We start from the raw sequence: 27,363 nt of genomic DNA on the forward strand, positions 1-27,363 counted from the left end.
ACTGGGCTATATCGATTACTTTTTGTAGGATGTTCCGTTCAAGGTAGTTTGCGTTTCCATGCCAGGCTGCAATGTAGGCAGTCAATATACACTCTACTACATATTTATAGACGGTCGTCTAATTTATAGATGTAATGCTGAATCTTCGCGAACTCCAAAGGAAGTGGAGTCGCTGCCGTGCTTTCTTCGTAATTAAAGTCACGCGCTGGACACGAACAGCTCCTCCGAAATAACAACACCGAGCCATGTAACATTGCTGATTTTTTTCCAGCTCTGTCTGTCGATGACTGGCTCATAGAGCTCTGGGTTCTTCCTCCGAATGTCAATATTCAGCTCTTTAATCTTGATCATATTGTATAAGAGTTTGCTGCTATGGCAAGCCTCAACCAAAGTTTCAATCTCTGTCCTGTATGCTTATTCGTCACCACCTTTCATTCAGCCTTTAACAGTGGCGTCGTCAGCAAACTTGAATGTGGCATTGAAGCTGTGTTTAGCCATATATTCATAAGTGTAAAATAAGTAGTGTAACCCCAATGCTGATTGAGTTCATGAAGGTGATATTGTTGCCAATCTGAACTAACTTGGATCTGCAAGTGAGGAAATCGAGGATGGAATTGCACAATGAAGTGTTTTGGTCAAGGGCTTGAAGTTTATTGATTAGTTTAATACGGATGATGGTATAGAATGGCGAGTATTAGTCGATAAAGAACACCCTGATGTTTGCAACTTTGCTATTCAGATGTTCCCCGGTTGCGTAAAGAACCAATGACATGGCATCTGTTGCTCCAGTGGGCACATTGAGCCGCATATAATTATAAATATGCAGTTGTAAAAGAGTATTTCACCTCTTAACCCTCACTGATTTCTCGTTGTGTTTACCGTTAATGGAGAGGAATTCTCGTGGGAAATGTTGGAAGATCCTATAAGACCATAAGATACAGGAGCAGAAGTAGGCCACTCGGCCCTTCGAGTCTGCTTCGCCATTCAATCATGAGCTGATCTTACTCTTCCAGACATCCCCACTCCCCTGCCTTCTCCCCATACCCATTGATGCCCTGACTAATCAAAAACCTATCTATTTCTGTCTTAAATGTACCCAATGACTTGGCCTCCACAACCGCAGTGGCAACAAATTCCATAGATTTACCACACTCTGACTAAAGTAATTTCTCCGCATTTCGGTTCTAAATGGACGTACTTGAATTCTGACTTCGTGCCCTCATGTTCAAGACTCCCTTACTATGGAAAATAATTTTGCCATATCTAATCTCTCGAGGCCTTTTACAATTCGGAAAGTTTCTATGAGATCGGTCCTCATTCTCCTGAACTCCAGGGAATAACATCCAAAAGCTGTCAGACGTTCTACATACGGTAACCCTTTCATTGCTGGAGTCATTCTCGTGAATCGTCTCTGAATCATCTCCAATGTCAATATATCCTTTCTAAAATAAGGAGACAAAAACTGCACACAATACTTCAAATGTGGTCCCACGAGTGCCTTATAGAGCCTCAACATCATATCCCTGCTCTTATATTCTATACCTCTAGAAATGAATGCCAGCATTGCATTCGCCTTCTTCACCACCGACTCAACCTGGAGGTTAATCTTTAGGGTATTTTGCACAAGACCTCTCAAGTCTCTATGCATCTCTGCATTTTGAATTCTATCCGCATCTAAATAATTGAGTGCCAGTTTGTTTCTTCCACCAAAGTGCATGCCCATACGCTTTCCAACATTATATTTCATTTGCCACTTGTTTGCGTATTCCCCTAAACTATCTAAGTCTCTCTGCAGGTTCTCTGTTTCCTCAGCACTACTCGCTCCTCCGCCTATTTTTGTATCAGCGGCAAATTTAGCCACAAATCCATTAATCCCATAGTTCAAATCATTGACATATATCTTACAGAGCAGTGGTCACAATACAGACGCCTGTGGAACTCCAAAGGTAACCGACAGCCTGCCAGAATAGGATCCCTTTATTGTCACTTTCTGTTGTGTGCCGATCAGCCAATGCTCGACCCATCCTAACACTCCCCTGTAATTCCAGCAATGAAAGGTTGTAGATGTTGTGGATAATGTGGACTGTCAGAGGATTACATTAATAGGATGCAAAACTGGGCTGAGAACTGGCAGGTGGAGTTCAACCCAGACAAGTATGAAGTGGTTCATTTTGGTAGTTCAAATATGAAGGCAGAATATAGTAAAGGTAATGGAAAGACTCTTGGAAGTGTGGAGGATCAGGGGGATCTTGTGGTCCGAGTCCACAGGACGCACAAAACAGCTGCGGTTGTCACTGTGGTTAAGAAGAGATACGGTATATTGGCCTTCATTAAACGTGGAATTGAATTTAGGAGCCGAGAGGTAATGTTGCAGCTATATAGGAACCAAGTCAGACACCACTTGGAGTACTCTGCACTGTTCTGGTCACCTCACTACTGGAAGGATGTGGAAGCCATAAAAAGGTGCAGAGGTGATTTACAAGAATGTTGCCCAGATTGGTGAGCATGCCTTATGAAAGCAGGTTGAGTGAACTCGGTCTTTTCTCCTTGGAGCGACGGAGGATGAGAGGTGACCTGATAGAGGTGTATACGATGATGAGAAGCATTGATCGTGTGGATAGTCAGAGGCTTTTCCCCAGGGCTGAAATGGTTGTAACAAGAGGACACAGGTTTCAGGTGCTGTGGAGTAGGTACAGACACGTCACGGGTAAGAATTTTACTCAGAGAGTGGTGAGTGCGTGGAATTGGCTGCCGGCAATGGTGCTAGATGCGGATACGATAGGGTATTTTAAGAAACTTTTAGATCGTTACATGGAGCTTAGAAAAATAGAGGGCTCTGGGGAAGTCCAGTAATTTCAAAAGGTAGGGACATGTTCGGCACAACTTTGTTGGCTGAAGGGCCTCTATTGTGCTGTAGGTTTTCTATGTTTCTATGTTGCCATGGGCGCTTATCTTGCTAAGCAGCCTCATGTGCAGCACCTTATTAAAGGCCTTCTGAAAATTCAAGTACACCAATTCTACTGCATCTCCTTTGTCTTCCCTGCTTGTAATTTCTTGAAAAATTTCAGGCAACCATGCTGACTTTGGCCTATCTTGTCATGTGCTTCCAGGTATTCCGGAATCTCATCCGTAACAATCGATTCCAACAACTTCCCAACCACTGATGTTAGGCTAACAGGTCTATAGTTTCCTTTCTGCTGTCTCCCACCCCTGTTAAGTAGCGATGTAGCATTTCCAATATTCTAGTGATCCAGTACAATGCCAAAATCTATCGACTCTTGAAAGATGATTGTTAATGCCTCCGCAATATCTCCTGCTACTTCTTTCAGAACCCAAGGGTGCATTCCATCAGGTCCAGCTGATTTCTCCACCCACCTACCATTAAGCTTCCTGAGAACCTTCTCAGTCGTAATTCTCGTTGCACATACTTCACTTCCCTGAGACTCTCGAATGTCCGGTATACTGAAGATTTTTTTCGCAGAAATTCCGATCATTGATTCTTGCTAATGTCTCTTTCCAGGCTAGTTCCCCTCTCATGTCATTGTAATGTCATTTATTGCATTGAAATACCGACACAGTGGAATGTAGTTTCTCCTTCTCAAAATTCAAAGTGAACTCCGTCGTATTTTGATCACTGTTCACCAAGGGTTCTTTAACTTTAAGCTCCCTTATCACATCCGGATCATTGCACAACCCTCAATCCAGCACAGCTGATTCCTTCATGGGTTCAGCAACAAGCTGTTCCAAAACGTCATCCGTTAGGCATTCTATAAGTTCTCTCTCTTGAGGTTCAGTACTCGCCTGGCTTTCCCAATAAACTTTCATGTTAAAATCCCCAACAATTATCATGACATTGCTCTTCTGATACGCCTTTTTGATCTCCTGCTGTAATTTTGTAATCCACAACCTGGCTGCTGTTTCGAGGCCTGTATACAGCTGCCATTAGGGTCCTTTTACCCTTGCTATTTCTTAACTCAACCATAGAAACTCTACACCTTCCGAAATTATGTCATCACTTTCTAATGATTAAATATTATTTCTTATACACAGGGCCATGCCACCCTTTCTGTCTACAAACCTATTTTTTCCTATACACCGCATATCCTTGGACATTTAACTCCCAGTAGCAGCCATTTTTTTTATCCAAGAGCAGTGATGGCCACAAAGTTATACTTGCCAATCTGTAGCTGGATTTCAACATCGTCCATTTTACTTCTTATTGTTTATTCTTATACTCTCCCAAGTTTCATTATAAATCGTGTGGTTTTTTTTTCTGGACTGATAAAAAGCATGCGAAATCCAAGACTGATCAAGGTTTTGATGGGCTATTTTCATGGGTTTCCATGCCATATCTATTAGGTTTGCTCCCGCCCGCATTCCACAGTCTGCAAATGCATACTACGCCCAGTCTCCACCCTGCCACTCGTTCCAGGCTCATCATCTGCAACCTATTTAATCCCTTCTCAACCACAGTCCTTGTTCACTCATCTGTACCATCCAGCTTAAACCACCTTTCCTCGTCTTCACTCTTCCTGCCTAAAGTTTTCTCTGTTGCTTGCTCTGTTTAGTTTCTGTTCCCTCCTGTTTTGCTCCCCATTGTGCCTTGTCTATTACTGATGATTTGGTTTGTTGCTAAACAGTCTACCCTATTCTGCTTTTGGGTCAAGCCTTCTCTATATTTTCTGACACTGTTACTTGGAGCTAATTTCCTGGTTTGTCTGGAGATTTATAAGAAAGGTGCCATCGCTATTCACGAACTACGTTCTGTGTTATGGCCTATTTATTATAATCTCCCTCATGCTCCGAATTCAAATCCAATATTCATAAATGTCTGCAATAATTACCAACCGTAGTTTCCTCGTGATCTTTGTTTTCCAGCATCACAAACCACATTAAATCCGTTTTTTATATTGTTACGTACCCCATAACTGGGTGTCTAACCAGCAGAGAAAGAATAATCCGTTGGAGTCTGGTGGTACTATATTCAAAACTGTTTATTAGTAAAGTAAGCAAATCAATACCAATAATGCAAATAGATAGATAACACACGTTAGCAGTAATAAACCTAAAAGTGTAGGAATAATAATAAGCAATAATAAACAAGCTCTATCGATGTCTAGGGGTAAATGAATTGTCGTAGAATATAAAGTTCAGTTCAGTTCATGCGTGCTGAGGTAGATATGGTTGTTGTGTTGTAATCGTTGGAGAGAGAGAGAGCGAGCGAGCGAGCAAGAAGTAACAGCTACAACAGTCAAACCTTCCTTTACGTTCTTGATCCGTCGTGTCGTTGTGGTCATTCAGTTATGACCCCTCTGTCCTTCAGCTAGACAGTTCTTCTGTGGTGGACTCGTCACTCTGGCAAGAGTGGACACACACACAAGTCCCCACCGGCCTTCCTAAAACACTGTGAGTTTAACTGACCGGTCTCCTGGTCCGGTCTCCGATGCCCCACACCTTCCTGTGGGTTCCAACACTCAATCAGTGTCCACTAGTGTGTCTCCTGGTGTGTCTGAAGGGTGTCCCTCCAGACCTGACTTTTATCCCTACTCACGGGGTCTCAGCTATCAATCAATTTTGAATGGCTGTGTCCATCATACCAGCCCACTCCGGCTGTCCACTGAGGTATGTTAATGAACAGAATGGTACAAGATAAATAACCCTCTCAGAAGTCATAATACGGTGAGTCAACAAGTCTCACTCCCCTCTCTTATCAGTAGCAGATGTTCTTGCAGGTTTCCTCCTCATCTCTCTCTCTCATGAGCAGCATAGCAACAGTAATGGTGTGTGATTCTCCCGGGGGGGGGGGGGGGGACATGGGCAACTCTGCACTCTTCTGCCCATCAGAGCTGTTCATCCTTCATAACAATATATATATATATATATATATATATATATATATAACCTAGAGTATTTACCCCTAAAATTACCAGAACGTTTTGGTAGAAAAGATATGAAGAGGATTTTTTCCGACAGTGAGGGAGTCTAGGACTGGAGGGCAATTATGAGAAAGGATGTGCTTGTATTGAAGGTTTTCCAATCGTGTTTCAGGAGAAAGATTTAGCAAAAGACGTCAATAGGAGAGAAAATACCTTTCAATTTATTATTGAATGTGCCTTATTTTGCTTAACTGAAATCAGTCAAATCATACCGCAGGCACCGGACAGAAATGACAACAGTTCCATTGGTCTGTCTAGGCAGATATTGTGGCATGATCTTGAACTTGAGGGTCTTTAAATTACTGGGAAGTTCACTCTTCATGGGGTTAGATCGCTTTACACCTATAACTACAACTGCCATCTTGCCCTCCGTCTCTGCTTCACTCTGTTTCATCTGCTATCCATCCCCGCCACTTTTCCTTCCCGTTCATGCCACAGTCGCGTAGCTGTTACTGCGACGCTATCTCAGTTCGGGGCATCGGAGTTCGGAGTTCAATTCCAGCGACCACTGTAAGGAGTTTCTGTAAGACCTCCCCGTGGAATGCATGTGTTTCCCTGGGTCCTCCAATTATCTGCCACAGTGCAAAGACTGTGGCACGTAATTTGTTTTTTTATATATACAAATTGCCCCGTGATCAGTGTAGAGTTTAATTGGGGTTGTCGGGGGTCTGCGGGGCGGTGAGGCTCGAAGGGCCAGAAGGGCCTATTGCGCGCTGTCTGTCTAAGTCATGTAACATGATGCGTCTTTGATATCTACGTTGCGCTTTCCTACGTGTTTCTTCGACTTTCCGTCTGATGCGCTGCTATTGGGTTGATAATGCAGTACTTCTTATATCAATATGCTCTTGATACTGTCAGCTGTTCAGAACGTGTTACCAAACATTTCTACCCATCTTCAGTTTAGTTAAAAAAAACAACACATTATTGAAATGACTGGACACATGTGAGCCATAATGAAATGTTCTAAGATTTTGCCTCCTTTGGACTGAACTATGACCCGAAAAGTAGAAGTTTATGCTTTGCATGTCAAATATTTCAGCATGTTCTTTGTAAACTACAGAACTCTGTGAAAACGGCACTAACATTCGACCTCGGATAGGAATGTAGACAATTTTGATTTTTTTTCAATAGATGCCGCACCTTATTCTGCATTCTTGCCGGAAGCATATGCCTGCAACTGCTACCCTGACATAATCTCGCCTATTTATCTATTTCAGAAAAGTCGATTCAGCCGTGGATTCCAGCTTTAACTGTTGTGACCCTTCTGTTAATGCTTGGAGTATTCGGTGTTTACTGCTGGAAAAAAGGTAAGCGACACCTGTGAACAAGAGCCAACTATACAGCAGGCAAGAGGAAGAATTTTGTCTCACTTTAATTTCCCTTGCATAGGCCTATCTCTCATCGCCTAAATGTGGGCCATAAATGGCATAAGGTTATGAACTGCCATGCGAAGTACAAATGGTTGACTTTTAAGGACATTTAATATAATGATGAAAATAAATTTGACTCTTTAAGAGTAGAAGTTCAGAATCAGATCTAGATTTAATATCACCGATATGTGTCGTGAAATTTGTTAACTTTACGGCAAAGGTACAATGAAATACATAATAATTAAATATAGAGAAACAACTAAATGACAGTAAGTGTGTGTGTATTAAATAGTTAAGTTAAAATGAATAGTGCGGAAAGAAACAGAAATAAAAAAAAGTGATTAATCTCATTTTAGAAATTGGATGGCAGTGAAAGAAGCTGTCCCTGAATCACTTAGTGTGTGCCTTTAGGCTTCTGTACCTCCTTCCTGACGGTAACAATGGCAAGTATGCATGTCCTCGCTGGTGGGGGTCCTTAATCATGGACGCCACTTTCCTCAGGCACCGCTACTTAAAGATGTCTTGGATACAATGGAGGCCAGTACCCATAATAAAGGGCACTAATTTTACAGATTTCTGCAACTTACTTGAATCTTCTGCATTACCCCCTCCCAAATACCAGACCGTGAAGCAACCAGTCAGAATTCTCGCGCTCTCCACTTCTGATCCCTCTATGAGGATTGGTTTGTGTTCCCTCGTCTTACCCTTTCTGAAATCCACAATCAGCTCTTTAGTCCTGCAATTTAGTTCACTGCAATGTTGTTGCTGCGGTACCACTCAACTAACTGGTATATCTTACTCCTGTACAGCCTTTCGTCGCCATACGAAATTCTGGCAACAATGGTTGTATCATCAGCAAATTTATAGATAGCATTTGAGCTCGACCTAGTCATACAGTCATTATATTTTCAAAATGCATACGTCAACGATTTAGATGAAGGCATTGAGAATAACATCAGCAAATTTGCTGATGATACTAAGCTGGGTAGCAGTGTGACGTGTGATGAGGATGTTAGGAGAATTCAGGGTGACTTGGATAGGCTGGGTGAATGGGCAGATACTTGGCAGATGACGTTTAATGTGAATAAGTGTGTGGTTATCCACTTTGGGAGTACGAACAGGAAGGCAGATTATTATCTGAACGGTGTAGAGCTAGGTAAGGGAGAAATACAAAGAGATCTAGGAGTCCTTGTTCATCAGTCACTGAAGGTGAATGAGCAAGTGCAGCAGGCATTGAAGAAGGCTAATGCAATGTTGGCCTTTATTACAAAGGGAATTGAGTACAAGAGCAAGGAAATCCTCTTGCATTTGTACAGAACCCTGGTGAGACCAGGAGTATTGTGTACAGTTTTGGTCTCCAGGGTTAAGGAAGGACATCCTGGCTGTAGAGCAAGTGCAGCGTAGATTCACGAGGTTAATTCTTGGGATGTCTGGACTGTCTTACGCAGAGAGGTTAGAGAGACTGGGCTTGTACACGCTGGAATTAAGGAGATTGAGAGGGGATCTGATTGAAACATATAAGATTATTAAGGGATTGGACAAGATAGAGTCAGGAAATATGTTCCAGATGCTGGGAGAGTCCAGTACCAGAGGGCATGGTTTGAAAATAAGGGATAGGCCATTTAGAACAGAGTTAAGGAAAAACCTTCTCCCAGAGAGTTGTGGGGGTCTGGAATGCACTGCCTCGGAAGGTAGTGGAGGCCAATTCGCTGGATGCTTTCAAGAAGGAGCTAGTTAGGTATCTTATGGATAGGGGAATCAAGGGATATGGGGACAAGGCAGGAACTGGGTATTGATAGTAGATGATCAGCCATGATCTTAAAATGGCGGTGCAGGCTCGAAGGGCCGAATGGTCTACTTCTGCACCTATTGTCTATTGTCTATCATCTTTTGAAAAGTATCAGTCCGAAAGTGGTAGGCACCTTAATCAATGGCCGCGTGTGTCCAGACTTGTCACATCCTTGTCAGGTAGATGCATAACTTGGATCCGTTTTCGTTTTTGAGTGTCTATGGCTTTATCGGTTCGCTATCTTCTATACTCCCATCATCATCATTATGTACTTTCTATGCACAATAGCACGGAAAAACTGTAACTGTAAAATATACAGATCTCTCTATCTCCAACACACACGCACACAACGCATACACACACACGTTCACTCGCTATCTCACATTAGTAGATTCTCTGTCACTCACTCACAACTCCCTCTCTCTCTCTCTCTCTCTCTCTCTCTCTCTCTCTCCTCTCTCTCTCCTCTCCCTCTCTCTCTCTCTCTCTCTCTCTCTCTCTCTCTCTCTCTCTCTCTCTCTCTCTCTCTCTCTCTCTCTCTCTCCCTCCCTCTCCACCCTCCCACATTTTTATCGCTCCCCTCATTACGGCATGGAAATTAACAGTACGCCCAGGTTGGCTTCAGGAACTTCAAAGCCCAGTTCATCAAATCCTGAGTCCGATTGTGTCTCAGTACTGAGACGGGTTGCTGGCGCGGTGGAGTTACATCTCTATCAAAGGTGGAGACAGTGCTCTTTCCTTCCGCTAGCCTGCAAGTCACCTTTGGACAAGTTGTATCATCTGCCTAGCGCCTCCCCACCCCCGATCAGGTCACTTGAAACAATGGGAGTGATGGGGAATGGTGTATATTACAAGTCCTGACAATAAGTGGACGGTCTCAGAAGGGTTTTGATCATGCCGGGGTCACCCATCTTGTAAAGAATGCAATGGCAAATAATTTCTGTGGAAAAATGTACCAGGAACAATCATGGTCATGGATAGACCATGACACATAATTGTGCTGATGATGATGATGATGATCACAATAATCAGGTTCTGACGGTGGGTTTTCTACCTGAAATCTAAAGGCAAACTCCCAGTAGATAAGTCATGTTCTATCTCTTTTCGTTTTCACATTTTTGTTATTTGTTTTACTTTCAGTCTCGCTCTCACCTTAGGGGCGACGTTTGTCTTCTTCAGACAGTTGTGGATTTGGTCAGGATTTTATTCTGTGCCAAGAAGCAGGAATTGCAAATGCTCACACATGCAAGCTGTTCTTTATATGGTTCTGTGCTGTTTTTTAACTTCTTTTAAATCTCCTTATAATTTTCAGGGAAGTCCAGAGGCCCCAGAGAATTGAGGTGAGAGCATGATTTCGGCAGAAGCAAATAGATATAACATTCATATTCAAATATTGGGGAAAGTTTTAGAATTCTGAACATCATCTCGGAACACTTTTATCCAATATTCGGGTGTCAGTTGCAGAGTGATATTATGAAAATGAGTCCCCGTTTGATCATTGTCCCCAGTGGCAGCTCCCTAAAGCGTCTCTCCAAATAGATCACATGCTCCACATCAGCCCCTCTTTTTGCGCTTCTGCGGGATAAGAACGACAAATGAGCAGTATAATTCAACGTTTATATTGTGTCATGTTGATGGCACACGATGGACACCTGTCAGTACCTCCAGTTGAAATTTGTCTTTTTGTGCGTTTTCCCCATAGCCGTCAGTCTGTGGTTTTGTATTGCCATGTTCTCTTGTTTGTTTTCATGTCCCATGTGCTCCTGTCCACGATCCTGCTCTACTCCGGCCCTTTGTTTGCACCTCGAGATATGCTACTCAGTAAATATCACAGGGCGCACTGTATTGGTCTGAGATTGGGTCCCTGCTGCAGCGCCCACACAGTTGAGTGATGACGTAGGCCACCTTGGGGCTCGATCAGTCGGAAAGGGTGTAGGTTGTAACTCAAAAATGAGGGTGCACTGCGAAAGAAAAGAGCGGCAGGTACCGGGCTCACCTAAGTACTTTTCTGGAGGAGGCAGACGGGGCTTTTGGACGGGAGAAGTATGCGAGAACGCAGGGGAAGATGCAGTCGTAGGATGTGGATGGGCGTTCTAAATCTGGGCCAGAAGATCGGCTACGTTGGCAGAAAGCGACTCCACTGCACTGAATGCGGAGTCCAGCTGATTATAGTGTCTCCCCAGCATCACTCCCTGTTGTTCAAGGCCAGCCCTCAGACGACCAGGGTTTGCTGGATCCATTCTGGCTAGATTGTACTGTCGGCATCAAGGTTCAGGCAGAAATCAAAACATCCACAGAAATCCAAAAAACAGAATCGGGGAACAGGAATGCTGGAAAGGCTCAGGAAAATTCACCGGCACAATCTGGAAATCAACAAGTGAAAACAGAGGACTGAAATACACTGAACAAGAAACAGAGAGGTAGATGATAGGTGGAGCACAATGAGACAGAAGCGGCAGCAAAACAGGTAATATTGAGAAACAGGTGAGAGGCAGAGTACTTAGTAATACAGGGGCCGGAGTAGGGCAGGAGCGGGGACAGGAGCACATGGGACGTGAAAACAAACAAGAGCACTTGCCAATACGAAACCATATCGATCTGATATGGTTCATGATTAATTCTTGCTGATTTTCCTCATTATTTATCTTCTCAGTTTTTTTTTTAATTTTTTCAGACCTTTGTGGGATCCTTTCACCTTTTATCATCCATTTTGCTCTCCATTTGCCTCTTAATACCGTTTAGACCTCTCCCACTCGCCTGTCCCTTTCGCACTACTTTTAAACCCACAATCTTTCCACGTCCACTTCCATCCTCGATCTGATATGGTGCACCTTTGGCCGTCATGCGGTTTCCTCATTCGATTCTAATTTTTGAAAGTGATGAATGTCTTACATCGATTGTCAGAAATCAGATTTCTCCAAGCCTGACATTCTAATGTTGAGTGTATTCCCTGTGCCATCCGAAGTTCAAATCAAGTTCAAGTTGAATTTTATTGTCATGTAAATCATGTATATGTCTACCGTGAAACGAAACAGTGTTCCTCCGGACCAAGGTGCGCAGCACAGTACATATACAGTAACTCATGCACAACATATATAAATTCCGCATTGCCACAAATAAATTACAAATAACAAGATGTATTTACTACACCAGTAAACAACATAAACAATCATTAACTGGCACTTTGTACTTGACGAAACCTGTGTGGTGACAGGGACTGTCATACCCTTGCTCTTTCCATCCCTCGTGCTCGTCTGGACAATATCTGTACTCTAAATTTTTGCATTGCATCATAGTGATAGGATAACGTTGGGCACTCCAAACAGTGACGCACTTAAGTCTACTGCCATTTGTATTCTGCAGCGCACTTCCATTCTTCTGCAAACGTTCAGAATTACACGTTTTTTCTTGTCTAATCACCTCTGTCCTGTTTGGGACAACTCGCTTATTGGGAAAGTTGTCTACATATCAATCAGATAGATCTCCTGCAATTTCTTTCCCACCGTCTTCAATATATTTGCAGTATTTTCCAAATAAAATAAGTTGACTTGGGAATTTATGTTCCTTTCAGAGCCGCTCCACTACCTAACGACGGTGGCAGTGACGATATCGTATGTAAGTATTGTGTAACACCTAGAATTGCACGAGGTTTTAATTGTATTATATTTGTCCTTTCATAAGGTGCAGCGAGCATGTGATGTTATTAGAACGAAAGTGACTTTGCAACGTGCTCGCAATCTTGGGAGTACGCTATGAACTGTCTTCAGAATTCAATAACAAGAATTAGCATTGCGCAAGCTCAGAAAAAGACGCAGAATTCTTCAAAATTTGCATGCTTGACTCAATTAGCAATCTGAGGGAACAGAAGAAGCAAATCACACAGTGCGCGGAAAAGGGGTATATGGAATACGCTGGAATAACTCAGGAGGTTGATCAGCACCTGTGGGAATGAATCTGATCTGAAATGTTGACCTTGTTCTTTCCATAGTTACTGGCTGAGCTGTTGAGTATTAGCGCCCCTTCCCCTTTTTGCAGAAATGAAGCATCAATTCTATTCCACGTTTTCATAAATTAACGTCCAAGCGAATGAGAGGGAATGGCAGCGCCCTCTGCTTTTCAAATGAAATGTCGTAGGAAACTGAAGCGTGAGGGCAGTGGTGGGGTGTTGAAATTGCCCAAAGACCGCACCGGAATTCAAGTCGAACCCGGTGCTGAAGGCTGTCAGGCATCATTTGCGCTACGCTATGATGTCGCTGCCGACGCGTTATGCACACTTCATTGATGTTGCTTTTTGACAGCTTGTTGGTGCTGCAATTCAGATCCGTTCAAAATAATCCAAATGGGATTTAATCGCGCGCATTGGAAGTGGAAATGAGAGTAGCTGTGGGGATGGCAAGGGATTGTTTTGTTTAGGTGAAAGGACTGGGATAGACCATGGCTGGCTAAGGTTTACAATGTGTAAGATAGAGAGTATACCTACTTCAAAAAACAAAGCTGAAATACTGCACATTATGTCAAGAATAATTTTTGAATGTCGATTCTGAAACACCGTGAAGTACCATTGGCTTTCCTTGTCCTTCTATACAACATGCAAAGAGACAACAGATTTATTGGACTGTCATATAAATAGATAGAAATATTTTATTATCTGATTCCTGAAATGTTGTAGTAGAAATCCCGATGCAGCGGCCTCCGCTTAATTGGAACACATCGTAACCACTAGCTTTTGGCTAATTGGGCGGCACGTTGTCTCAAAAAATGAAAGGCATTTCGGCAATTTGTTCTATTATTTTTTGTTCTTTAAGAGTTGTCCCAAATAAGCTGACCCTGTGATTAAACCGTAGCCGTTCATATTCAACTACATTTATGTCTGTCCTTTCTGAAACAAACCGTGAATATTACATGCAGAGCTGGTTCCTTAACAAAATATATATAATTACTCCCGACATAGATAGTAGTGATTGCTCATCAGACCCGGTAGGACCTTTACAGAATATCTTCTGCGACTCGACTCTTTATAATTTGGATTATTCTGAGATGACCTCTTTGTTTATTTTGTCTATTTCGAGATACAGAGCGGTAACACGCTCTTCTGCTGCAACGAGCCTGCGCCGCCAAAATTACACTGATGTCATCGACTAACATACTAACCCGTATTTCATTGGAATGTGGGAGGAAGCCGGAGCACCCGGGCACACGGTCATGGAGAGAGTGTACAAACATCTCACGGAGAGCGGTGGGAAAAGAGATCTGTTTTCTCTCCCTCTCCACCCTCTCTCTCTCTCTCTCTCTCTCTCCTCTCTCTCTCTCTCTCTCTCTCTCTCTCTCTCTCTCTCTCTCTCTCTCTCTCTCTCTCTCTCTCTCTCTCTCTCTCTCTCTCTGTCACCCCACCTCGACCCCATCTTGCTACAGTTTTTGAGTCAGCATTGACCCTTCATCCCAACTGCTTCTATTATTCTATTATTAGAATAACCAGTTAGCCTGACTTTGGTGGTTGGGATTGGCGAGATTAACCATGAGTTAAGCATTACTATGCATGACTTTTCTATAAACTTGGAGGCACATTATTAAGTGGGCCGCAGCTGGCATGGTTTCGTTTAGAAGAAATTTAGCTTGACAAATCTTTAGGAATTATTTGAGGAAATAACCTGCAGGATAGGCAAACTGTGGATACTGTTTGCTTAAATTTTCAGATGGGTGTTGACAGCGTGCTTATCGTAGGACCAGTGCTATTACAGAAAGGGACAGCATGAACAAGGGCTCTTACTCCGCGCTGTATGCTAAATTAAATCAATATATAAATACTGGCTGACTGGCAGTAGGCAAAGAGTTAGCATATTGGGGGCATTTTCTGGTTGGCTCCTCCAAGAGGATCACAACCTTGAAATGGGATTTGCAGAATTTCGTGCCTCAATGATCAAGAAATCTATGTTGGCTCGAGGTAACGCTTTATGCTTTGGCTCTTGGTAGCGTCAACTTTGAAAACAGGTCAAAGAGTAGAGGTCAGACTAAAAGTGATCCACCTGTCGTCTAAGTTCAGGGGTTCAGCTCAGTGCAAACAACCGTGACCACAGGAGCTGCTGTTGGGACCATGTTTTTCACGTTAATAGTTAATAGTATGGATGTTGGAATTGATGGCTTTGTGGCCATGTCTGCGGAAAACAAGAAAATAGGTGGAAGGGCAGGCAGTGTGTGGAATAAGGAGTCTGCAGGAGGACTTGGACTGACTAGGAGAATAGGCAAAGATGTAGCAGACAGAATGCAATGCTGGGAAGTGCATAGAACAGAGATGAGAAAGGATTTCATTATGCATAGGGTGGTAAATCTGTGGAATTCTTTGCCAAGGATGGATGCAGCGAACAAGTCATTGGCTATAATAACGCGGAGCTTGTCCGTTTGTTCATTAGGATGAGTGTCAATGGTTACGGAGTGAAAGGAGAATGGGATGGGGAGGAAAAATGAATCAACCATAAACGATTCGCAACTAAGAGGGGCCTAATGGCCTTATTCTGCTCCTTTGCCTTATGGCAAACCGCAAATGAGTATATAACCTCCGCCAAGCAGAGCACGCAATGTGCTCTACCCCAAACTACCCCAGAAAGCAGCTCGCTCACATCTGTCCACAGTTCACTCCAGACCTCGGGCGCTGTCTGCCTGTAGTTTGTACGTCCTTTCTTTATGGTGTTCCTGATTCTTTCCTCCTTCAAAATTCTCGTGTAGGTTTGTGGTTTAATTGGAAATTGCAACGGACCACATCTAACCACTCTTTTATACATGTTTAATGTAGCGTTTTAAATATTGATAATATATGATTTCTTGTTTTTAATTTTGTACAGACGCTGATCTTACGGTAATACCACAAAGGACAAATCAAAAAGTGAGTTGAAAATGCTCCTTTCGTTATAATTTATGATTTACGTCCTTGCTTTCAGACAGTTGGCTATTCATCTTAGGATTGCCCAGTAGGTTTCTCCCAGCATTATATTTTAAAATAAACAGGCATTTTCTATTATGTAACGAAACTTGAATCGGACATTATACTAGCGTGGAAAAGTGAATTATATGGAGAGACATGCGTCATCACGCACGTAATCTACAAGTGACTCGATTGCGAATGATGCTTATTTTTTGCATGGTAAGGATGCGCTATCTATAGGGACTGATGCGCAGGATCTTTTGGTGACAGCTCTTCTGGGTCAGGGTTAAAGTGCAGAAAATTCTTTGTATTCGCAACCCGACTATCCTTAATATCTGGAAAGTGTAACATATTGTCCAGTACCGGGGAAATTATATGCTTCCCCTGACTGAAACACCCTCTGTTGCAATAATTACTCTCCGTCCTATTTCAAATATTAATGTGCGATACTCTTGGAAGTAAGAAGTAGTGTGTTTCTTACATTAAGGCTGTGAGGCTAACAGCTGAGGGTTAATTATTTTATTGGGTCATGTTTTCATATGCTCGTAAAAGAAGCTGATCCCACTTTGATCTTAACTCGACAACCTTGCACTGCCTTAACCATCTGCAACTGTGATTAACAGGGCTCAGACATTTTGTTATCTATTTATTTATTTTTTTGTTTATTTCGCGATGCAGCGCGGAACAGGCCCCTCCAGACTAACAAGCCGTGCCGCCAAGCAACTCACAAATTTAAGTCTTGGACAATTACAGGACAATTACAATGACCAATTAACCTGCTAACCGATATACTGTACCTTTGGACCGTGGGAAGAAATCGCCGGCTCCGAAAGAAAATGCACGCGGTCCACGGGGAGTAGGGGAGTACGTAAAAACTCCTTACAGACGGAGCAGGAAATTGAATTCCGAACTCTGATAACCTGAGCTGTAATACCGTCCCACTAACCGCTGCGCTGAGGTTGCGCCCAAAGATCTTATTCCAGTCCCACTATGAGCAGTTTGTTCTTACCGCTAGTTGCAAACGTTCATCTGTCAATAGAATAGTTTTCAGCCGTTAACAGATAGACAGACATCGAAATGATTCACTAACGAATTTGAACATTCATCTCAGGGCAAGAAGAAACGCTTTCAAACCAACGGCGATGATAGCACGGTCTATGCAGACATCAAGCTGTAAAAGGGACAACAGGCGTTTCGATATTCGATGTGTCCGCAGGAGGTAAGGTGCCGATCAAAACAATGATCAAGTGGAATTTAGACTGCTCCATATTACCCAGCAGTAATTACTAGTTGCAAACAGCTTTGAAGTGTGTGAACTGAGCAAATCTCGTTTTACCCTCCTGATACTCTATTGAACAGACAGCCCTGCGATGTGATTACCGACTGGTGACGTATTCCTCCATTCATTGTTTCTCAAGGGAACTGAAAAATATAGCGAACTGGGGAAAAGGTTAACTATTTTGACTCTTAAATTCCTTCCCACCATTCAACACCGCCATAGATATTGCCACATTTTCCCATCTTCACGGCAATAGGAGTGGGAGGAGCTAAAGATGGCGCCAGATGTTTTTGAGGACCTGTCTGAAACAGTTTAATACTTCTCTTCTCGTGTCTCTGTCATTTCTTTTCAAGGTGACTTGGGTCCGTGATCTACAGCTGCAGCTCAAGCTACGCTTCTTCATAGGTGGTGGGTTCTCGCTGTCGGAACTCACCGAGCGACCTGGGGTTTCGATGTCTCCATGTTTCAATGTTTCGACGTGCGCCGTCGGGGTGCGGTCAGGTGGACGACCCGATTCCTCACCGATGTCACAGACTGAAGTATCGCGCGATATTGAAACACCGAGACAGCGGGCGGTGTGGTCTGAGGCCCCTCGAGGGAGGGAGGGGGGGATTCTCTCTCTCTCTCTCTCTCTCTTTCTCTCTCAAAGTATAAAATAGGAAGGACCTATACAACGATGTATCTCAACAATCAATCAATAATCGGATTGATAGATAGCTATCAATATAGATAGAGAGAGAGAGAGAGAGAGAGAGAGAGAGAGAGAGAGAGAGAGAGAGAGAGAGAGAGAGAGAGAGAGAGAGAGAGAGAGAGAGAGAGAGAGAGAGAGAGAGAGAGAGAGAGAGACTGAGACTGCCTGAGATATCGAAGTGCTGGAATGGACAGTAGCTTTTGATGGACTCTAGATCATGGTCTGCGGAAGTTTTACTAATGCTTTCATGCTGGGGAGGGTTAAATATTTTGTTGCTGCTTGTGCGTAGGAGGGGGGATCTGGGCTGTAACGTTTTCTGTCGAACATTGTCTGTTTTTCTTCTCTGTTTCGTAGCTGTCTTCGAAGAGTAAGGATTTCAGTTGTATATTGTATACATTCTTTGATAGTAAATTGAACCATTAAACCATTAATAGCTGCCATACCTTCTGCTTAGCTCAGTCTCAAGATTGGGATGCAGATCTTTCAGCAGGAACAGGCCGGATTCAGATTCATATTGAGACTCAGATTCACAGTTATTTATTCATCACGATGTACTCCTAAACATACAATGAAATAAGCCGTCTGCGATAACAGCCAACGCAGTAGTTCAGTCCCAGAATTTGAATTCAGATCTAAGTGTTTTACAATGAAACACGGTAACGGAAGTAGTCCAATTACATCATGACACTAGGCCAGTCACTGATCAGGATCATGCCTGATCACTTCCTTCGGCGCCACGTGATTGTGCTAATCCAATATCACTGGATACAACTACCTGTTGCGCGAAATTCAAATGACACGACTTCTTTGTCTAATTTGCGATTCGATACCCAAAGTTTGGTAGAAACTTATTACAAAAGCAGTCCTAAGTCAAAGTCGAGAATAAAGTCAAGTATAGAAGTTGCTGTATTTTCAGGTGCAAAGATAAACGCAGATTAAACTGATGGCAACTGAATATAACTGATTAATTGAATGATACTCAGCTATCTCCAGCATGTCAGAGAAGTTTCAGTGCGGAAATTGAGTTTATATTCAACTGCACGAGTCCATGTATGCATAGGAGGAAGAGTAATGATAAGTTTACCTGTCCCACGCCCTGGACAACAGATAAGCATCATTCAGGAAAAAATAAAATCGAAATTAAATTTAAATTATACACAATCTGTTTAAGAACGAACACAGGTAGAAGTAAAACATCCAACACAGAATACAGTAATAAATGTTGTCATTGTTTTGCTAAACCTAAGGTCCGCCGGTTGATTCACGAACCGAATGGTTTTAGGAACTGGTTGACTGTGACCATTTTTCTAAATTCAAATAGAAATATTATTCTGCAGTTGCTCATCCATTGCTCTTTAGGGATGATCCTGATGTTTTATTGTTGCCTCAACAGTCATGAAACACATTTAATTAATTAACTTCATTTGACACATTGCATTGTCAATAAAATGCGTGTCAGACCCGTGATCTGAGCAGCGCCGAAGGGTAGCTGTTAGAAGAAAGCTTTGCAGTACCAGCGGCCTGGGTTCAATCCGCGCCGCTGCCTGCCAGAAATGTCAGCGTTCTCCACATGACCAAATGTGTTTCCTCCTGCTACTTCGGTGTCCTCCCACAGTCCAAAGACATACCGGTTGGTAGATTAACTGGTTGTTATAAATTGTCGCGTGATTAGGTTCAGATTAAAACGGGGGGAATGCTGAGCGGCGTGGCTGGAAGGGCGGGAAGGATTTATACCCCGTTGTATCTCAACAATCAATCAATAATCTGATAGATAGATAGATAGATTGATAGATAGATAGATAGATAGATAGATAGATAGATAGATAGATAGATAGATAGATAGATAGATAGATAGATAGATAGATAGATAGATAGATAGATAGATAGATAGATAGATAGATAGATAGATAGATGGTAAATAAGTAGACAGATAGAGAGATAAATACATAGAAATATAGATAACTAAATGGACAAACAAATAAATACATAACTCAGCTTCTGAAAATAGATCCAAGTCATAGAATCAGTTCCATGTTTGGGAAAACGTCTCCAACTCTAAGACTGGCCTTCGACGCTTCTTTGTCGACATCTGGTCTGCTCAGATCGTGGGGAAGACTTGGATGGAGGCTCATGCTCTTCCATTGGTTACAGTTTTCTTCTACAGTGATAATTTCTTCATGTTTTGTGTTGTGCTGTCATTTAAGTTTAATAGCGTGTATGCTTTATCATTATTATTGTTATTATTAATTTTTCTTCTTGCATTTGCACAGTTTGTTTGGTTTTTGTACATTAGTTGTTGCCCGTCCTGTTGGCCAAGGTCCTTTATTTACCGTGTTGTGTTTCTTGTATTATCTGTGATTGCCCTCAAGAAAATGAATCTCAGGGCTGTGTATGGTAATATCAATGAACATTGATATAAAAAAACATTTGTACTTTGAAATTCGAAATTCTGGACAGAAATTCTATCAGGTAATTCTTGTTCTGTTACGTACACGTGACACGTGACTGGGGTTGAAGCTATACTGGACTTGAGGTAATGGTCTTGTGATGGTGGAGTGACGTCATTTACCCGCCAGTAGAGGTCATGTGACAGGTTGTTTTTACAGGGTATAAAATGAGGACCCCTCCCTGTGAGGAGGGGCAGTTCAATAGACAATAGACAATAGGTGCAGAAGTAGACCATTCGGCCCTTCGATCCTGCACCGCCATTTTGAGATCATGGCTTATCAATTACTATCAATACCCGGTTCCTGACTTGTCCCCATATCCCTTGATTCCCCTATCCATAGGATACCTATCTAGCTCCTTCTTGAAAGCATCCAGAGAACTGGCCTCCACTACCTTGCGAGGCAGTGCATTCCAGACCCCAACAACTCTCTGGGAGAAGAAGTTTTTCCTTAACTCTGTCCTAAATGACCTACCCCTTATTCTCAAACCATGCCCTCTGGTACAGGATTCTCCCAGCATCTGGAACATATTTCCTGCCTCTATCTTGTCCAATCCCTTAATAATCTTATATGTTTCAATCAGATCCTCTCTCAATCTCCTTAATTCCAGTGTGTACAAGCCCAATCTCACTAACCACTCTATGTAAGACAGTCCAGACATCCCAGGAATTAACCTCGTGAATCTACGCTGCACTTCCTCTACAGCCAGGATGTCCTTCCTTAACCCTGGAGACCAAAACTGTAAACAATACTCCAGGTGTGGTCTCACCAGGGCTCTGTACAAATGCAAAAGGATTTCCTTGCTCTTGTACTCAATTCCCTTTGTAATAAAGGCCAACATTCCATTAGCCTTCTTCACTGCCTGCTGCACTTGCTCATTCACTTTCAGTGCCTGATGAACAAGGACTCCTAGATCTCTTGTTATTTCTCCCTTACCCAACTCTACACCGTTCAGATAATAATCTGCCTTCCTGTTCTTACTCCCAAAGTGGATAACCTCACACTTATTCACATTAAACGCCATCTGCCAAGTATCTGACCACTCACCCAGCCTATCCAAGTCACCCTGAATTCTCCTAACATCCTCATCACATGTCACACTGCCACCCAGCTTAGTATCATCAGCAAATTTGATGATGTTATTTTCTATGCCTTCATCCAAATCGTTAACGTAAATGGTAAACAGCTGTGGTCCCAATACCGAGCCCTGTGGCACCCCACTAGTCACCGCCTGCCATTCCGAGAAACACCCATTCACCGCTACCCTTTGCTTTCTATCTGCCAAGCAGTTTTCAATCCATGTCAATGCCTTTCCCCCGATGCCCTGAGCTTTGATTTTACCCACCAGTCTTCTATGTGGGACCTTATCAAATGCCTTCTGAAAATCGAGGTACACTACATCCACTGGATCTCCCCCGTCTAACTTCCTGGTTACATCCTCGAAAAGCTCCAAAAGATTAGTCAAGCATGATTTACCCTTGGTAAATCCATGCTGGCTCGGCCCAATCCTAACACTGCTATCTAGTTATGCCACTATTTCATCCTTAATAATGGACTCTAGCATCTTTCCCACCACCGATGTCAGGCTGACAGGTCGATAGTTCTCTGTTTTCTCCCTCCCTCCTTTCTTAAAAAGTGGGATAACATTAGCCATTCTCCAATCCTCAGGAACTGATCCTGAATCTAAGGAACATTGGAAAATGATTACCAATGCATCCGCAATTTCCTAGCTTTTATATTCCTCTATATTCCTGGCTAGCTTGCGTTCGTACCTCATTTTTTTCTCCCTGTATTGTCTTTTTAGTTAAGCTCTGTTGTTCCTTAAAAACGTCCCAATCATCTGTCTTCCCACTCAGCTTAGCTCTGTCATATTTCCTTTTTTTTAATGCTATGCAATCTCTGACTTCCTTTGTCAACCACTGTGGCCCCCTTTCCCCCCTTTGAATCCTTCCTTCTCTGGGGGATGAACTGATTTTGCACCTTGTGCATTATTCCCAAGAATACCTGCCATTGCTGTTCCACTGTCTTTTCTGCCAGTCTATCCGTCCAGTCAACTTTGGCCAGCTCCTCTCTCATGGTTCCATAGTTTCCCCTGTTCATCTGCAACATTGACACCTCCGAGCTGCTCTTATCCTTCTCAAACTGCAGACAAAAGCTTATCATATTGTGATCACTACCTCCTAATGGCTCCTTTACTGCGAGATCGCTTATCAAATCCTGTTCATTACATAACACTATATCCAGAATAGTCTTGTCCTTGGTCGGCTCTCGTACAAGCTGTTCCAAGAATGCATCCCGTAGGCACTCTACAAACTTCCTATCCTGTGGTCCAGCACCAATCTGATTCTCCCAGTTCACCTGCATGTTGAAATCCCCCATAACTACTGCGACATTACCTTTGCCACATGCCAATGTTAACTCCCTATTCAACTTGCACCCAATATCCATGCTACTGTTTGGTGGCCTGTAGACAGCACACATTTGGGTCCTTTTGCCCTTACTGTTCCTCAGTTCTATCCACACAGACTTTACTTCTCCTGACCCTATGTCCCCCCTTGCAAAGGACTGAATCTCATTCCTCACCAACAGGGTCACCCCACACCCTCTGCCCACATTTCTGCCCCTACAATAGCACGTATACCCTTGTACATTCATTTCCCAGGTCTGATCTCCCTGCAGCCATGTCTCCGTTATCCCAACAACATCATAGTTACCCATTCGCACCTGGGATTCAAGCGCATCCGCCTTATTGTTGACACTTCGTGCATTCAGATATAGAATTTTTAACCCATTTCTCCTCTCTCTGTTTGAATCGCTGCCTATTGTGCTTAGCCCAGCTCCCCGAACTCCCATCGGGCTATACGCCCCTAGAATTTTGTTGTCCTTCCTAAATTTACTTATTCTTTCAACACATTTAACTCCATGCTCCATCAGACCATCTCTCTGTACATGAGTCCTCCTTATCACTTGTTCCGCCCGATCTTCCTCTACTACATACTTAATATTCCAGTTCATGGCTGGATTTGCCATGTTGACTACATGCAACTGCGTGATTTAATGTTATGACGCAGTTTAGTTGGAAGATGAAGTTTTATTTAATGCCTAAAGCTTAAAGGGTCATTGCCAGCAGTTTCTTTATAATACTGCTAGTTGAGAATCAGTGGAGAGTGAAGATCGGAGTTCGGGAATTAAAAGATCGAGGAAAATCGATTTCGACGCTGAAACAGGTTCGACTTTGTTTGATCCTCATTCGGAAGGAATTCGTTGACTGTTCTCGTGTTAATCCCTGTGAATAATAGCAGAAAGGATTGGGAACAGTTCTGTAAAGGAAAGGTCAGTGCCTTTAAGCCGTTTCATTTCCATCTTCGTGGGAAAAGTAGTTCGCTTGGGAATTGCAACATCACGACGTGAAAGAGAACTTAAATCGTCTTAAAAAGTCTCTCCCTTAAATGGACTGTGAGCATTTTGAACTTTTGCAAAATTACTTTGAAGAACAGTTTTTGCAACATCGCTTTAAGAACTGCTTAAGCTTCATTGCTTTAAGAACTATTTAAGCTGCCGCACAGCAGCGAATTTCCGGTTACGTTAGTGCTTTGTTTACTTTTGGGGGGTTTGTTTTTCAGTGTTCAATAAACGTGTTATTGGTTATACAAACCCCTGCCTAACTCCTATATTTATTGTTGCTTGAATCCGTAACAGTTCTAAAAGGTGGGAGAACAAACACAGTGATGCAATCTGGTGACAGGTACTTTACTTTTGATTCTCAGTCGGAAAAGTTTTAGTGTTCAAGTGTGCTGTATGAACTGACCGAAAGCAAGAGAAGTTATATTCAGTATCTTTTGCATAAAACTCGACAATGGACAGACATTGAAAGGGACAAACTTCTTAAAGGACAAAACGAGACTCTGCTCCAAGTTTCAAGGATTCAAAATTCAGGATTGTTTATTATATTTCTTATACGAGTGTCAAGGAGAAAGAAATAATTGTTACTCCAGATCCGGTGCAGTAGAAAATATTAAAACAAGCATAAAGAACACAATAAAGAAACAAAAGAAACTATAAATATATACACAGTCTTATAAAGTATTTATTCTTGCAAAGTAACTATTACATCCCGCACATGGTTGCCTGTGCATAAACTGGGACTTGGTGAACAAAATCCTACTCCTTAGTCTAAATACACCACTGTGCAACTGGGTGTTAGACGTTCTAAGCCGTAAACCTCGGGCTGTTCAGGATGCACAATCGCTAGTCTCGTTGTTAAACAAAGGATTAGTGCTTAAGATACAGAAGGATATGAGGAAGAAGATTTGCACGTTCAAATATTTCGGGTGGATTCTGAAGGACATTGACTAGGGGGAATGTTAAGGGCACGAACTCTCGAAACATCCAAAAGATGCACAATTGATTGAGAAGGATATTCGATAGGTTCCTGGACAGCATTTATGGAATGGGGCGGCGATCAGAGATGGAGTTTCGTTCTCCAAAGTTAGTTTACACTAAAAGAAACACAAAATTTGTGAGTTTTCGTCACAAACCGTTGAAAATAATTATTATGCTATTGCTTGTCTGGAACAATCGCAGATCAAACTGATGACACAGATCCACCATGACCACTCTAACGACGTCACTGGATAACCAGACGCATCTCTGACCACACTCAGAATCATGAGGATAAAACAGTCCTGTCATCATTCTCACTGGTAATATTGCTACTTACCCAGACACGGTACTGATATAGGGAAAAGGTCCTCCTTTAATTACGTCAATCCGCAAAAATATGCTGCCGACGTTGATGCCCGAGCAACTTTGACGGCAGTACCACTGGCTGTCCAAGCCATCTTAAAACACACTCGTGATATATCAATAGTCAAAGCCCACAAACTTGCAGATAACGAAACTGTTGAATCCCTCGAAACATAAATCTTCACAATGAATACATCATCATTGCTATCTCTAATCGCGTTTATAGCCCTCTTCACACCAGGAGAAGACTCCAGCCTTGATCGAATAGACATGCAATTTATGTTCATGAAATGAATTTTACTGCTTACGCCGTTCTCGACCTAGAGGATAAGACGGACTGACTAATCTAACAGTGGGAGAATGAGATGTTAAACATCTACTAACATCAAAACTAATCCAAGCAGTTAAGGGGAAAATTGTCATTTTTGTCATCGCATGGGCTTGGTACCGTGTTTATACACTGTGGGAACCAGAGAAAACGAGTATTTTCCCAAGACATTTTTATTTCCTTAGATCCAAATGAAATAACTATTGTTTAATCTCGGACGTTTTACACCCCTTCATTTGGTCTATTCATTTGCAATTTATTCGGGACATTTTTCAGCCGATTAGTGGATGAATGTAAATCAAAGAGTGAAAAAAATCAGCTTGTATTTGGTGGCGACGGGTAATTTTCCCCACTGGGGAAATTAGTAATATCATTACTTTATCGTACAGATCGATGTGCCGACATTATGCCCAACCATATTATAGAAATGCCCACTTCAAAAATCAGGCCAGAAATATAATATTCCACATTAGTTAATATGATCTAATATATATCATTTTATATATAAAGTAATAGTTTGTTATCTTTATTTATATCTGCATCCCTTTCTCACATAACCACACATTGCTCTCCTCCCAAGCATGAACTTCTATCAGTTTAAGGACAGCGATAGAAAAAGGTACGTCAAGTACACAGGTTGGGGTCTAGGTTGGAGCAGATCTCATTTGGGGGAATTAGACAGAATTTAGTAGATGCCGACCGTTTAAAGAGACATGGACGACTGGCAATTGGGAGATCGTTAAGAGTGTGATAACAGGCATCCAGGCTTAGCATGTCCTTCTTCGGTGGAAGGGTACAGCTGGCAGTTTAGAGAACCTTGGAAAACGAGAGATATTAAACATCTGCTGAAGAAAACGAGGGAAGCATGCATTAGCGCTATCAGGTCGCTGCAAAATCGGACGAGCCAAATCTTTTTTTATGCTCAATTGGACGTCGCCAGTACTAAGCCCCTGAGGAGACCTGCAGATAATGCGACCGGCAGCTTGGTCATCTCTGAGGGCAAATTACGCAGGTGTTTCCAAAGGATGGACAGACGCAAGGCTGCGGGACCGGGCAGCATCCCAGTGTGAACACTCAGGACGTGCGCGGCACATTTGGCAGGTGTGTTTACAGCCATTTTTAATCTCTGCTTTTCCCAGTGTAGAGTGCCCCCTGCATTAAAACATCCAACATTACCCCTGTACTTCAAAGGACCAAAGTAACATGTCTGAACGACTGTCGTCCTGTCGCACTTACCTCAATAATAAGCAAATGCTTTGAGAGGCTGGTCAAGAACTACGATTGTAGCATGCTGCCACCCACACTGGACCCACTACAATGGTCTACTGACACAACCAATCGACAGACAACACAATAACCATTGCTCTACACACCGCCCTTACACATCTGGAGAAGTGGGATGCTTATGTGAGAATGGTATTCTTGGACTACACTTAAGCATTCAACACTATAATTACCTCCAGGCTTGACAAGAAGCTCAGAGACATTGGCCTTCAGCTTGCCTTATGTAGCTGGATCCTCGACCTCCTGTCGGATCACCACTTGGTCGTAAGAGTGGGGTCCTTCACCTCTGCCCCTCTGATCCTCAACACTGTTGCCCCTCAGGGATGTGTACTAAGCCCCCTCCTTTACTCTCTATATACCCATGAATGTATCTCTACCCACAGCTCCAAACTGCTAATTAAGTTTGCTGATGACACTACTCTGATTGGCCTAATCTCAAATAATAACGAGGCAGCTTGCATAGAGGAAGACAGCACCCTGACACACTGGTGTCAAAGCAACCCGTTTTTCAACGTTGCAAACACAAAGGAATGGAGACAGGCTAACCCCTATAGTCATCAATGGATAGGGGCTGAGA

At 42.7% G+C, this 27,363-nt stretch overlaps 1 protein-coding gene across 3 annotated transcripts in view; it reads left to right on the forward strand.

Annotated features, from left to right (window-relative positions):
• LOC140716075 (immunoglobulin superfamily member 1-like) overlaps window positions 1–24,082 on the forward strand; it is a 48,188-nt gene extending 24,106 nt beyond the window's left edge. For 2 of the 3 annotated variants that reach the window (XM_073028763.1, XM_073028762.1), the window contains exons 4-9: window positions 7,154–7,243; window positions 10,408–10,435; window positions 12,667–12,710; window positions 15,932–15,972; window positions 17,123–17,230; window positions 17,644–24,082. In XM_073028763.1, coding sequence (XP_072884864.1) covers window positions 7,154–7,243; window positions 10,408–10,435; window positions 12,667–12,710; window positions 15,932–15,972; window positions 17,123–17,188 — 269 coding nt within the window. In that variant the 3' untranslated portion in view covers window positions 17,189–17,230; window positions 17,644–24,082. Of the gene's footprint in view, window positions 1–7,153; window positions 7,244–10,407; window positions 10,436–12,666; window positions 12,711–15,931; window positions 15,973–17,122; window positions 17,231–17,643 lie in introns of those variants that run through there. The other variant, XM_073028764.1, reaches the window with a different exon arrangement.
• The last annotated feature ends 3,281 nt before the right edge of the window (window positions 24,083–27,363 follow it).

Source organism: Hemitrygon akajei, chromosome 24 (assembly GCF_048418815.1).
Source record: "Hemitrygon akajei chromosome 24, sHemAka1.3, whole genome shotgun sequence".
NCBI lineage: Eukaryota > Metazoa > Chordata > Chondrichthyes > Myliobatiformes > Dasyatidae > Hemitrygon > Hemitrygon akajei.